General features: G+C 48.6%; 1 protein-coding gene across 4 annotated transcripts in view; it reads right to left on the reverse strand.

The window, feature by feature from the left end:
• Positions 1-14,760, reverse strand: part of pag1 (phosphoprotein membrane anchor with glycosphingolipid microdomains 1) — a 38,211-nt gene that overhangs the window by 9,980 nt on the left and 13,471 nt on the right. Inside the window, exons 2-4 of one of the 4 annotated variants that reach the window (XM_036515558.1) lie at positions 9,618-9,653; positions 2,969-3,000; positions 479-729 (exon numbers count right to left, since the gene is read on the reverse strand). In XM_036515558.1, the coding sequence (XP_036371451.1) occupies positions 479-633 (155 nt within the window). In that variant the 5' untranslated portion in view covers positions 634-729; positions 2,969-3,000; positions 9,618-9,653. Of the gene's footprint in view, positions 1-478; positions 730-2,968; positions 3,001-4,387; positions 4,668-6,254; positions 6,384-9,617; positions 9,654-14,760 lie in introns of those variants that run through there. The other 3 variants (XM_036515560.1, XM_036515559.1, XM_036515557.1) reach the window with 3 other exon arrangements.

Raw genomic sequence — 14,760 nt, forward strand, 5'->3', positions numbered from 1 at the left:
GCATTGTGTAATACAGAACAACGCTATATAAACAGAAGTAATCACTTACGAAAGCTGAATCCCATCACAGACACAACGTCATTACAGTAACAATAACAATCCATGCATACAGTACTACACAAAACAATGAAACAACTAAGAATTATCATTAAAGTGTAAAGGCACTATAGATACATTATCATGACAATAGTAATACTGTGTAGTGCAACAGAATTCAATAAATCGATGCCAGTAAAGCTCTGTGATGACAGAAAAAATATTCTGTAGTACAACAGAAAAACCAAATAGATCAATGTCAGTTAAACTCTTGTAACAGTAGTAATATTGTGTAGTACAACACAAAAATATAATAAATCAACGGCAGTTAAGCTCTGCCTTGACAGTAAGAACACTGTGCAGTACAATAGAAGAACTCGATAAATCAATGTCAGTGCTTTGTTATGAGGGTAGTGATATTGAGTTGTTCGGTGCCACTCACCCCTGGCAGCCGGTACACAGCAGTAAGAGCAGCGAGAGGAGCAGGAAGGCGGAGACGGCGGTGACGGTGCCCACCAGGGCCAGCTGCCCGCCCCCCAGCTCCGCCGAGGCCCCCGCCACGCCCTGAGCCCAGGCCGCACTCAGCACAGGAGCCATCACGCGCGGGGAGCCAGCCTCATCTGCAGGGGGCGCTCTGGCAGCTCTTCGGCGGCTTCACACACGGGGCGCAGGCGGCACGGAGCAGTCACCACCCTGGAAGCAGCCGGCAAGTGGTTCTTAGGCAGGGGCTGAGAGCGTGTCATTCACTCCAAAATGGACAGGGCATAGAAGCCTATTCAAACATTAAACCTGACAGATTCTGTTGGCCTGCAGTGTACTGTAGTGTATACTGTCCACTGTAGCATAAATGACAATAATGTACCAGGCTGATTTGTATAGTACAGCACAGAGAACACATTATTCTAATGACAATTTGTTTCCTGGAGCGATCAGCTCCCTTGCCCCTGGAAAACAGTGCCCATTAACACTGTGGCTGGGTATTGTTAGCTGTATTACGCATGTCATTTACATGTTCAGTTCCACTGGACTGATCATGGAAACCAGCGTTTTTCCCGTCATGTCGGTGTCCCTTTCGTCCATGGAAAAATAAAACGTGTTTTTATTGACTGAGTAACATTTAAAAGTCATAAATCCTGACAGTTTCAAGCATATGCCCTACTACGTTTGACCAACACTGGTATTTCATTGGACCTGTAGACGCCTCAGAAATTTCTGCGTCACTAGCCTGTCGGGAATAAGATATCGGGAGGTTCTGATACAGCGCTGTCTCTGAAGACTTCAAAGCACTGGCACACAGAAGGGGCGTGGCAGTTTCGTTTAGGAGTGCTCGTACTGGTTCTCGTTACTGCAGTCCTTATCTCTGCTGCAGATCGTTAGACTGTAGTGAGGTTCCACCACCAGGGGGCAGCCCAGCCTCACGCCGGCTTCCGATTCCCAGCACCGCGGCCGGCACATTGACAAAAAAAAACAAAAAAACAATGCAGCACTGTGCTCCACGGAGCAGCCAGACGGTCTACCGCAGCTCAGTCTATCAAAGAATAACAGGCTGCTGATTTTAGGCATTCGCGTTTGATAAGTAACCTTTGCACGTAGGCTACTCCTGAGAAGCTGTTCCAAGGGCAGGCCCGAATTCAATGGGGACCCGGTCCCGAATTATTTTGAAAAACGGGGAGGGGCAGACAGAGGCGCCCCACCTCCACAGACTGAATGGGGAGATAAGAATCAGATGGCAGGGGCCCCAGAGTGGCACAGCCAGTGCAAACCAGCCCGTCCCATGTTTACGCACTCAGAAACAGCCCTCCTGGAAATCAGACACAGGAGGCAGCTCTGTTTATCAGCTGAAGGGAATCCCTGAACCCCCCCCCCAGCCCCCGTCAGAGACAGGACAGAGCAACAAAGGGTCAGAGAGCGGAGGCTGACAATACGGAGCCTTCAGAGCAGGGGAGGCTGGAGCGCATGCCGACGCAGGCTGGGAACCGCGTGTCCCGTGAGACTTCTCTCCGCACGTGCTCTGAAAAAGGCCTTTGTGCCACTGCGTACCCTATGCAAATGCCCCCTCTCGGCGGGGGAGTGTCTGCTGTTGCCCCCGGGGCGCGATGTTTACGACGACTTCGCGTCGAAGACCGTCCATGAGGCCGGGCGCTGCACAGTCACAAAAAAAAAAAACCAACAAAAAAGGCTACCAGCGCTAAAGCTACCCTGCCCAGACTCAAAGGAGAAGAAAGAAACAGACCTTCTCTAGACTCAGCTGAGGCCAATATGCATATTCAATACTCTTAGGATCTGTAGTCTGAAAAATAAATTACACTGTGGCGGTGCTACATGACTAAGAGGAACTGAATTATACAGAGGCAGGCAATACAAATTGCCCAGAACAGGCAAGTGGCAATAACTTAAAAGGCACCTTGGACTGTTCCATGAGAGAATTAAACATTAAACCAAGGTTTGGCCAGGCGCGGCGTCATTTATAAATCTGACTTGTCAGGGCCATAAACTCAGTGTGTGCTCAGTGTACCCAAATAAAAACTTTCATTTTGAGGGGTTCATTTAAAAAAAAAAAAAAAAACAACTTCAAAAACATTAGGGAAAAAAAAACAGCTTCAAAAAAACAATTTCAAGATCCAATTACTGCATATACACATGTACAGCTTTAATATTAATTACTAGTTAATATGAATTTTATCAGAGAGCAGCTTTACCTGCCCTTTAAACTGCCTTAAAATGCTTAACAATTTAAGCGTTTTGTCTGTAGCGTTAGGTAGTGACACGGACGGCACGGCATTTCCTGACTCGATAATAAACATGTCTCGCACGGAGCCATTAATACAAGCGTGCGGCTTTGTCAACAGACGTCAACAACGGTTTCGAATTAAACAGACTAAACTGCACGACTCTCACAAATGACAAACAACGGTAGTTAAGAGGGGCCTACCTGGACGCCGGGACAGCTGAGGAATGCTCTGCCTGCGGGGGGAAAAGGACAGACAGAGGTGTTACTGGCAGGGGCAAAGCGTGACACGCAGCACAGCGTCTCCGGGCACGTTCGGCCCGCCGTAATCAGCGCATCGCTACACTAACAGGGTGACATCATGCGGCATTATATCACTGGAGACAGGTCCTTCCTCAATCTGCGGCGCGGGGAGGGGGGGTGGGGGGTGGGGGGGGTTGGCACTTCCTCGAGATGCGTGCCCGACTGCTCTCGCCCCCAGCGGCTGCTGGCGGAGAGGGGCGCGCTGGGGGAAAGGGTACGAGACCCTCAGCGATGCCTACGCCCTCGCCGCAAAGACCTCACCTCACGCGACTCGGGCTCCACGTCTCACCTTATCAAAAAACACCAAACGGAGGTAAACCCCACACCAGGAAGCCGACGATACAGAGGAAACGGCATTACGAGTGTAGAACAGCACGCTGGAAATATTCATTACATCACCTCTTTTCGTGGAAACTGAGACGTTGGGAATATCTTCCTTTCCTCTCCTTAATCAGTCACTCCTGGGAGTGAGATTAAGGCTCGTTTGATGTGCTGGCTCACTTGCAGTTCAGTGTCTAGCAACTGACAGACCAGGACCAGGCACAAGCCGTGGGGCAGTTTACCCTGTCATCAGGTTTTTAAGCATGTTTTAAAAAAAAACCAACCAGGCACAGCATTTGGCTCTCAAAAGCAGTTCTCAGGAGCTCACTGCACTCCCGGCACGGAGGATCATGGGCTTAATCTGACGCAGAGGAAGTCCATGTAGTACAGTGTCATTATTTATACCATTGTGGTCATATTCTTTATGAAATTTCTAATCATATTCATTGCAATAATAATAACAGTAACTTATACAAAAACAGCAAAAACATAACTGTCGGTTAGAGCCTGTTCACACACTGAAGAGAGGGATGAACAGAGAAAAGAGAACAATCCAACAGGAGAGTGATCACTGATTCATTTAAAAAAGGAGATATATACCCTCCTCTTTCTTTCTGTGAAAACTCTCCACTGACAGCTCAGTTCAGCTGGGCTTCACGGAAGAAACTCAGCAGTTTCCACGCTCTTTCTGTTCCACTTTCACAGGCTAAGAAAAGGATACACCTGCGCGATGAAAATACCCCGCACTCTGCTTACATTCTGCTTGCGTACCGTTTTCCGCCGCGTTAAATATGCGCATCCGTGCGCCGCGCCTCATTACGCCGCTGTGCGCGCATCATGACAGACAAGCCGGGTCGAGACGAGAACAGAAACACACACACAGCACAGCGACAGCTCTTTCTCAGCCGGGTATAACGGCAGAGGTGCCAGCGGCCAGCAGCGGGGTTCTGGCAGCCGGCTGAAGTCTCAATCCGAGCCCCGGGCACCCGGAGGCGTTACCTTTTTGGCCGCGGCTCTCCGTCAGCCGGTCTGTCCGTCAATCTGTCGGCCGGTCGGGAGGGGAGGAGCGGGCAAGGAGCGTCTGAGCGCGAGCTGGCCGAGGCGGACGGAGCCGCGAGTGAGCCGGCACGCTCGCGGAGGAGTGCGGAGGGGCGCGGGGGCCGCCGGGACCGCCCGCCGACGGGGCCGGCGGAACTCGGGGACGTTTGGAATGTGCAGCTGGGCCGCCCTGAGAAAGCGGAGATTCTCGTGTGAAAGCCCGAGGCTGCTCTTTGCATAAACAAATAATCTGGCCTCCGAAAAATGAACCCATAAACAAAAGACAACAAACCCCTATAGGCCAATTTGAAGGAGATGGGGGGGGGGGCACAGGACAGTGTCCAGGAAGTGATGAGCGGCGTGTCCCACTGGGCAGCCTCAGCCCGGAGGGGTGAATTGTCTCCTAATTTAATGCCTAGTTGCTGCACTATGAATCCTTACATTCTGAAGTCCCCTGGAAAATGCCAGTCACAGAACTCACAGCAGTCGGTGTATGGAGCTTCTTGCAGCCCGAATAGTCACTCTCATAACACACAAATCACAACGTATAACAGACAAACTGGCCTGTGTGAACCAAACAAACTGCGGATTGCTTTTTTAAAAATCGGCCTGTCTGATTAATTTCACAGTTATCGAGCGCTTCGCAGAAGCATATGTTGCTGGCTGGCAGGCTGGCTGACCCGAGCATGCTGGTGAGGTCAGTCAAAGCGTCCAATCGATGGTATGCAAATCGCCAGCCCTCGATCTCAGCCTGCTGGCTGTCACACCGGGGGCCTCGGCGTTGCTTCGTTAGCCTTCCTTTCGCTAGCCATGTGTGTAACGAAGGGACGGGGCTGCAGGCGGACACGCCCTCACCGGAGGCGGTTAAAACGAGAGCCACAGCCGGCCACCAGACGCCACTCCGTGCCGTGTGACATAAGTCCCGCCGGGGAGGGGGAGCTGAAACGAGCCGTGACTAATTTAATTTCTAACACACCCCCCCAGTCGCTCTGAGGGAGGAGACCCCCGCTTGGCTTGCGGGTCACCACGCGTCGGTCAGGGCCCGTCGACCAAACACAAGAAGCTTCGCATTGGGGGGGTCGCGGTCTTCCCCAGCGTGTCAGTTGCGTCAACCAACTGACACGCTGTCACCTTCGATGACAGGGTTCATCACTTTGGTCGGTCGCCAGGCACGCAAACCGCATTCCTACTCTCCATGTGAACTCTTCCAGCATGGCAGTCGCGTCTGCTTAAGAGTGGAGCGCATCTAACCGAAGCCTAGCACTCGCTGCCTTATTCTTCCAGCCTCTGGCTGACACAACAGGATGCTCTGAGAGGGGTTAGCACCCTTTCAGTCTCTGCTTCAATACAGTGACCGCACGGAAAATGAAGGAAATAGCTCCTTGCTAAACGCTTCCCCTAGCATAAGTAGAGTCACCTTTCGGGTGAGAACAGCTGCCATAAAAGAATATAGATGACCCCCTCTTAAGAAAAGACATATCAGCTGTAACCCCGGTTAAATGGTCTCCTGAGAAAAGCCTCATGCCACTCTCATAGTGAGGAGCACTGCCAGATGTGCTCTCTAATTACCTCAGTGGGAGTGATTGCAGCTCAGAGGCATAGACCTCAGTAATGTCACTGTCTTGAGAAAGAGGCATTTCCTGTCTTCTGCTCACTGTCCCACAGAACCATTCTGACCTCACCGCCCCCCAACACGTACGCACAGAGTCTGTACTTATCATGAAAATCAAGAACATTTTAAAATGGAACAAAGCAGGCTGCTACCACCCCCCCCACAAAGCAACGTACAAGGAAATGCATCATTGATGGGGTATAATCTTTAACGTACCAGGAAGCTGAGCACGGATACGTCTGTTAATCTTCTACAGCACTGAGGTAGCCACAGGTTTTGCAAAACACCAAACCACATCCACACGAGTAATCAGGGAAAAAGCATCATGTCTTAATGCTAACCAAAGCTGCGACAACAGCGAGTAATAGCCTGCAGTGTCTTTTCTCGGTGCCGTGTGAAACAGTAACAACCTCGTGGTGGGTCACTTTGGGCAGCCCCTTTTTGGGGCGCGGGAGCAGTTTCACAGGGCCGCTGTGTGTGTGAACCCAGCCTTCTGTTAGTGGTCCAAACAGGGAGGGTGCAAACGTGTGAACGGTTGTCAGGCTCCCAGCGAGCGCTCTCTCTCTCTCTCGCTCCATCGCTCCAGTTATTAGTCTCTGGGCCGAGTGTTGCCCTGCATGCAAAGCGCGGCAACTCGCTGTGTTGTCGGCCCCTTTCCCGCCGAACAATGCGCTCTGTGTTGAGCATTAACGCACTCCCGGGGCTAGAGTCTCTTTGCTCTCTCTCTCGCTCTCTCTCTCTCTCTCTCAACTCTGCGCTCAAAAAAACAACAGAAATAAACAATCGCCAAAACAGCAATTCAGGTTTAGCTGGTCTGCACTTCCTATTTCGAAAGGGACGACACTTAAACAAACATCCTCAATACGCAGCGCTAAACCTGAACCGCTAGCATTACATGGGCTCCTTTCTCTGACCCGGGCGCTATGGCTACATAATTGTACCATCATAACAAGCAGAGCTGCCTTCAGCAATCTGAAGGCAATCTGAAGCAATCTTTTCGGTCTGGAAAGAGGTGAATTCTTTTAAAGCACTAAATCCGAGGCATGACTTGTAAACAGCGGCAGGCTATCACAACGCCAGCGAGACAATACCGTCCCCACACCTCCTCCCTGACTCTGTCATGCAACATGCCCAGGAAGCTATTAGGCTATTGAGCTGTGTTGAAGCCAGGCTGTCAGACAATACCGCGGAGCCGCGGGGATGAGAAAGAGCCATGCAGGAATGGAGGGGGCGTGGGAGGCTCTCCCCTGGCTTCGTCTCTCAGCCGACCAGGAGGCGTCGGTGGGCTGTCACAGGCAGCTTCCTGCCCGGGGCCACACCGGCGACAGCACCCCGTCCCTCACACGTCTGTGTGACGTAGGCCTCGGCTGGGCTGTCACCCCTGTGACACGGTTGTTTTTACAAGTTACGGGAGACCACAAGGTTGTGGTCGGACAGCTTTGGGTTAGGGTGGTCTGCATTGCGAGACAAAGCAACTTCCTCACTGCCTGTCCCACAGACTGAGGACGCCTGACAAGACCACACCCTTATGAGTGTATAACCCAAGGAGAGACAGTTTTTACTACTGGTGGAAGAAGAGTCCTCTGCTGACCCCGGTCTAACTGACCTTGGGGATTCGATCAACATCCGTCATCTCTCCTGAGCTTTGGCTTCCAAAGAAATGGGTGTTTGTTTTTTTCAACAGAAACATTCAGTCATAAAACTATGCTTGTGAAGAATAAAGTACCACTTGCATTTCCCTGGAAGTCACAGTTTAGGGAAAGTGATTCCAAATAATGGAATTCACCCGTTAGTGTTAGGTGGGGAACATGGAATCGCGAAGACAGTGTGGAATTTTTTTGCCAGATCTTACACTTGAGGTCTAAGTCTTGCTCCATGTTCTGTACATGAGAGATTCAGAAAACAGTAAACAAAGTGATGTTTCTGCGATCCCTAAGCACACAGGCCCAGTTTCAAGCTCAGCGCAGAGGCAAGCAGGGAACGGATTGTTTACAGCAGAAGAAAATCACAACTAGCACATAAACAAATCCAGCAAATCGTCATTTTCAGTTTACGTCTCATGAGGCCGAATGCAATGACTTTTTCGAAGGGTTGTAACCCTGAGTTTAGACCGCTGGACCAGTGAACTCTCACAGAACTGGTGCAGCTGTTCTGTATCAGTGATACAGTGATCTCCCGGCTGTTGGCGTCTTACATAACTCAGCAAAGCCCAAGCTGAGATCACCATGACCATCTGGACCTACGTTCTCAACTGACAGGCGCTTGAAAGACGTGCCACCGGGGCCAATGTGAAGAGGCACTTTGCACAAACAAACTGCCACACCCTAAGAACCTACGACCACAAAGAAGCCAAACAGACATTCTTTTTGAACTCTCTAAGATAAGGCAGAATTCACTGATTCAGCAGGACGCTGGTATTTAAGTAGCCAAATACTTTCACAGGTCCCATTTCATGAAGGGAAAACCTTACGGCAAAACACGGGGACTATCAGACAGTGGTGAGCCCCAATGCGCCTCACCTTCAGGAGAAGAACACCACACCCAGCCTTCATTATGAGTGTTCTTTATGACAGAGCGGAAACAGACCTCTATGGAACAGGTACTATAAGCCGGCTCTGCATTCAGGTTGGAGTTTGTGAAGCGCAGTGAGGGACGGATTAAGGGATTAAAAGGACACGTTAGTGTGAGACTCCTGTCTGCGCCGTGTTTAATTAACAGTGTCCGGGCATGTGCACGGCCGCGGATTGGATTAATTACTGTATGCCCAGATCAGTTGCGTGCAAGAGAAGGTGTCTGTAAAATAGGAACGTCATACTCGCCTAACCTGCTAAAAGCACAATGCATCACAATAACCAGACAAGGTGCGGTGCTGCATCCCAGACAATAACCAAAAAGGGAACTAGTAATGGGTGGGGGTGCAGGGGGGTGGGAGAGGCAGAGACAAATTAAATGGAAATGGAACGCTTCATATGGTCCCTTAAAGTTCATTAGCATCAGGGTGATTTAGGGAGGCTGGGCTGAACTCTCCGCTGACAGCCGTATCTTCCTCCCGCTTCTGATTTATTTGATTTTCGATGTTGGGGGGAGGGGGCGGATAGAGCACAGTGCTGATCGCGGCACCCCCCATCCCCCCCACACACCCCCATACACACACACACACACACACACACGCTGACCTTTACCTCTATGTCCAACACATTCACACTGCTGCTCCTCTTAAGCACAGTCAATACAGGTACACCAGCACATACAATGCATAATAATGAACCTGACAACAAATAATCCTCAGGTGTATCACTACATCAAAGTATCTCTAGCCAGGGTGAACATTCAGACAGCTACAGTGCAGTGTGTGGAGTTATTTATAAGACATTACTCGCTACAAGAAGACAGCTCTTGTCTGCATAGAGATTCTTGTGCAACTCTCGGTGAATGGGACCCTAAAGCTAATCATGTGCTAGGACTCCCTGAAAGGCCATACAGGATTCTGTCCATACTGAACTGTAATAGATTAATCACATCTCTGCTGCATATCTATTTTGCCAATTGTTTGTAAATGGTCTGGCCATATTATCTTACCTTATATTGATGTTTCTCTGTCTCTCACTCCCTTCCCTTGAGGAGAGGTAAAGAAAATAATAATTAATAACAATAAAACAGTTGTTCAAAAAATCCCTATCCGGTATAAAAAAAAACACATTTACAGTGCCAATCTATCAAAGTGTAAAATCTGTCTTATGTTTTGCGGCAGAGTTTTAAGGATCTTGGTGCATTCACGCTGTCACTAGCCAGAGTACTGAACCGTGCGAACAGGCAGCCTCTTGTTCTAGCAGTGGATCGAAATCTCACTCAACGGAGTGCAGTCAGCAGAGGCAACCTCAGACACAGCTCATCGGGATATTAGACTATCAGTCCTCCACAATCAGAACTATGGTTAGGACGAAGTTCGCTCAAAGTTAGTGTTATTACTTCTTACCATTATTAGAGTTATTAATTACATGACAGCATTCATTCCACTATTCCCTAAGGCACTAAACACACATCTACATCTGAAAATAATAAGTGCCTAAGATTTGCCATAAAATGGAAAACAGAGTACTGGTGCAAGCAAAGCCTTTAGAAACAGTGAGAGAGTCAGGGAAGCAGAGAGGAACACCAACAGGAGGTCCCGGCTTTCTGAGGAATGGGCGTAATCCCTCAGACTCAGGGGCGTGAAATTTAAGGGGGAGCAGTCACAGAGTTGAGTTAAGGGGCTAAAACTTCTGGAGGCAAACCCATGTTCCCACCGTGTGAATGTCTTCTTGTCTTGAAGGTGTGGCCCTAGTCTTAGCACCCACGTTAGTTCGCTTCAGGGGGCCCCACCCGCACTCCTCTCTCCTCCCTCCCTCTCTCCGTTCACTCTGCAGTGGAATCTGGATCGCTCTCTCTCTCTCTCTGGGAAACGGGCAAGCTCTTGACCCAAGACCTAATCTAATTTCCTGTCCGTCCTTATTGCATCAAAGAGCCTGCCTTGTGTCCACAGCGAGGCTCTCCAAAGCCCTCCACCATTACACATGTCAATTATCTTTCAATATTTGCCCGCTTTCCCCTCTATTAGGAGAGTCAACACTGCAGGTTGTTATGGGGCATTAGTGAAATGGTGCAAACCACCTCCGCTCCGCTCCAGCGCTTCAACACTGGCCGCACTCAGTGATGTCTGCCTCCGTCGTCTCATTACTTTTTCAGGGCCTGATCTGCATCAGAGCTCGAAAGCTCTCTTACTTTATGAGACTATTAAAACCACGTCACTCCAAGCGCTGCTTTCATGAGTTTTTCCAGCCCCCCGGGGGTTGGGGGGGGAGAGAGATTGAGGGGGATTCATATATTTTCATTCAGTTTCCTGTAGGCACATTCCTGTAGGCAAAAAACTGAAAATACTGTTTCATCAAAAAAAATTAACTTACAGTCCAAAGAAATGCATGAATGGTTCAGCTAACACTTGTGCTTTTTGATAACGTAATTACCATTCAGCAATAATCACCAGAAAAACAAAGGAAGAAATAACAGCCATGTGTTTTTCAAAGAATGCATTCTGCCTTAAACAGCACTTTTTTAATGAACCATAACCTAGAAGTACACAGGACACAGTGGGGATCCGGACCTAACAGCATTCACTCAGCTGCCTACATTGGAAAATAACACAAAAAAAAAATCTAAACAGGGATTTTCTAATAATCCTCCAACAAAACATGTTTAAAATGTTGCATTTCCAGCAAACCCCTGGCGTGGGGCCGATCTGTCGGTGAATCCCTGGCAGGCGCCTGGCTTCAGAGGGCCGCGTTGCACCTTCCCAATCCCGCTCTGCGACAGCGCTGTTGATTGGATTACACGCGCGGCGCTCTCAGCTGCTGGCCCGCGCTCTCGGCCATTAGGAACCCCCCGGAGAGACCGGGCTTATAAAGACAAACACGGTGACGGATGCGTTCCTGTACGGGGGCCCCCCTGTCCGGCGGGGGCCTGATTAAAGGAGCGCGCCTCCCCAGATGCGGCCGGCGGGGGGGGGGGGGGGGTGTTTCTGAGGGATCCCGCGGGGGGACCGCAGCCCCGGGCAAGGCAAAGTCTTTAAATAAACCGGACATGAGGCATGGCCGGGGGGGGGGAAGGGGAGCCGGAGTGCAGCGGCATTCCTCCGAGACTAAAAATAAAATTAAATAAACATCTCTCCCGGGAGGCCCCTGGAATCCCGTAAATGCCAGGGGAACGCTGCCCGAGTCAGTTGTCAGTAATACAGCCATGGACTGCTCCCTCTGCGAGACTAGGCCCATCTGGATAAAGGGACGTCCCAGGGGGAGTACAGGAGTACAGCTTTTTTTTTGGGGGGGTTGAGGAATGAGCTGTGGTGCTGGGAAAAGAGCTAAGCCGCGACCTCAGACATCATCAGCGCTCAAATAAACACTTCCTGTCATACCAATATGAGCTCAGCCGCATGCCTTAAAAACAAGGCGAGGCAATACCGCAGCTACGACTATATGCGCCCGCGAAAACATCAGCGGACCACATCTGGGCTGGACGTCTACCCAAGAGGCTGGAATTCAACAGCCAAAATTCCCCAAATACTTTCTGTGTTACCTGTCTAACCCCGTCTGCAAATCTGTTTTCAAGACCCGCTACATTTTTGGACATCCTCTTTGACTCAGTCTTTATGCATGAGGATTGGCAGTGCATACTTTTTCCAGGACGCCTCGAAATCCCGTGGTATTTTATCTGCCGAGAGCAACATCATCTTTAAATAAGTAAATAAATAAAAAAGGATTTAAACCTTGTACTGATTACCCATTTTTTAAAGCTGTGAACAGCTTATGTGAAAGAACGCTCAGCAGGTTGATGCCCTGATCCTTGAATGCGCTATGCTAACCACAGCATCACATATCAGTGCACCCAGAAGGCCGATCCAGGCCTGCAGTTCACTCAGCAAAACAGCCGTTCGCTGTACGATGCAGCACTGCAAGGATACAGCTACAGAGACCATACCAAAAAGACTCGTCTGAACTCCATCTGATTTCATGCAAGCGCAGTGTGAATTTTGGATCTGATTAATCACCCATTCAGTGGATGCAAAGCCCCTTTTTCCATGCTAGTACAGAACCATCATGCGACAGTTTTGCTGGTGACTGTTGCTGTCCACCCTCCTCCAAATTGGACCCCTTTAATTACTTGGATCTCCTAACAATTAACGTCAAAAGCTGACAGTGAAATAACTTGTAATGTATTGTAATTTCTCCCGTACGCTGACATGCAGATCAAAAATGGCTATTCTTATTCAGCAAAGAACAATGTCCCATCGATCCAAGGATTAGCGACATTTGTCTCATTAGCCTGTCAGGAACGCGGTCGTGTTCCCATTGAGGAAGTCAGTTGCGCATTTAAGCTGGTAGCCAAGCAGTTGTTTGCATGCTCAGCCATTGCGGTTGTCTGCATTGCCATATCCTCCAAAGGCCGCACAGCTGCTAGCAAAAGCCCTCTCTCGCTTTGAAGTCGTCGGCGTCAGTGCTTTGAAAGTTTCCCCCATTGTTTGAGGTCAGCAATTACGAGTACATTCAAATAGGTGGGCCTGCAGCCAGGCCGCGCTTCCTTTACACTCCAGGCAATTTTCTACCCGGGCTAACCTTCAACAGGGATCGCCTTCCGAGGCCTTCAGCTTTTCCACACAAGAAAAGCAGCACATCGCTCTCACATCTTTCACACACAGCTACCAGATTCATCAGAGTTTAGCACAAACAATGATATAAATATAAATGTTTTGACACTTATCCCTAACAGCTATTTCACGAGAATTCATCACCGCAAAGCAGAGTTTCCGCTAACAGGAATCAACATCTGTCCAAATGATGGCCAGGACACAGCTTAAAATGATTTCACCATCAAATCACTGTTATTTTTGTAAGGCAGCAAATACTTTGAAAACAACCCACAAGACATGACAAGACGTAAACCCACAACCCACAATATACCCTCAACATTTCAAACAACAGAACGCATCTTTATGACTAAAATACTATTTGAATTGTGTGAATATCCTTCTCAATAACAATAAACAGGCACCTCCACAGAGTGGTGACTTCAGTCTAAATTTTTTTTTACTGTTGAAGTGGGCTACAAACAACAAGAAATTTAAAAAAACTCCATATATATATATATATATATATATATATATATATATATATATATATATATATATATAACAAAACATTCTGGATTTTTTCAATAAAAGATTTCACTGATCATAACCAAGAAACCAACAAACAACACAACCCGGCAAACCAACAAACACCACAACCCGGCAAACCTTTTAAAAACTGTCAATGAAGTCACACAGTCTCTTGGCTTCTCACGTTTCCTTCTAATGCTCACATGCAGTTCCACATTCACATTCATCCAATTTGCATCTCCCCACATTTCCTTGCTGCCTCGAGGCAACACAGCTTGCCAAACTTAATGGAGGCATTTTAGCATATACTTACTTCTACCTAATAAATTATATACAAATATGTAAAAGTTAACATTTAAATATTAATCACAAATGTAATAAATGCACAATAATCATTGCACAATAATAATAATCATGCTAATAATAACCAATACAATTATTTATTTAATTATTATAATAACATATTACTGAATACTCATCCACTGTATGCAGTACAGTTACTCTTCAGAAAATGGAGAATATAGTTCTGTACATGTGTAGTTTAATGTTCCCTCCAGAACCCAGGAGTCAAAGCCTAGAGTGACAGGTCGGTCAAAGAGGGAGGAGGACGGGTACAGGGAAGTGCTGAGCAGGCCAGTGGAGGCAGGAGGGTGGCTAGCTGAATACAACAGCCGTGGAAATCACTGATCATTAGCTTGGCTGTTAGGCTGCACAGCACAGTGTTGGCAGTAAAAATAAATGTAACATCCGCAATGTTTTCACTTCCCGTTTGCCCCCCCCCCCCCCCTTCCCCTACCGTTTGCATTTCAAAACCCAATTACCTCCTTCATATAATGAATAATACATGAGAGATGATGAGCCGATGAGCCGTCGGTTCAAACGCACGAGCAGGTGGAGTGCGTGTCGCGGTGCCGGAGTGTGCCGGTAAAACTGGTGAGGAGTATGGCACTGCTTTGAAGTGAACTACCGAGACTACAGTGCCCCCCCCCCCCCCCTTCTCCACCCCCCCACCCCACACCGCCATACGGTTCCTAT

This window comes from Megalops cyprinoides, chromosome 21 (assembly GCF_013368585.1).
Source record: "Megalops cyprinoides isolate fMegCyp1 chromosome 21, fMegCyp1.pri, whole genome shotgun sequence".
Taxonomy (NCBI): Eukaryota; Metazoa; Chordata; class Actinopteri; order Elopiformes; family Megalopidae; genus Megalops; species Megalops cyprinoides.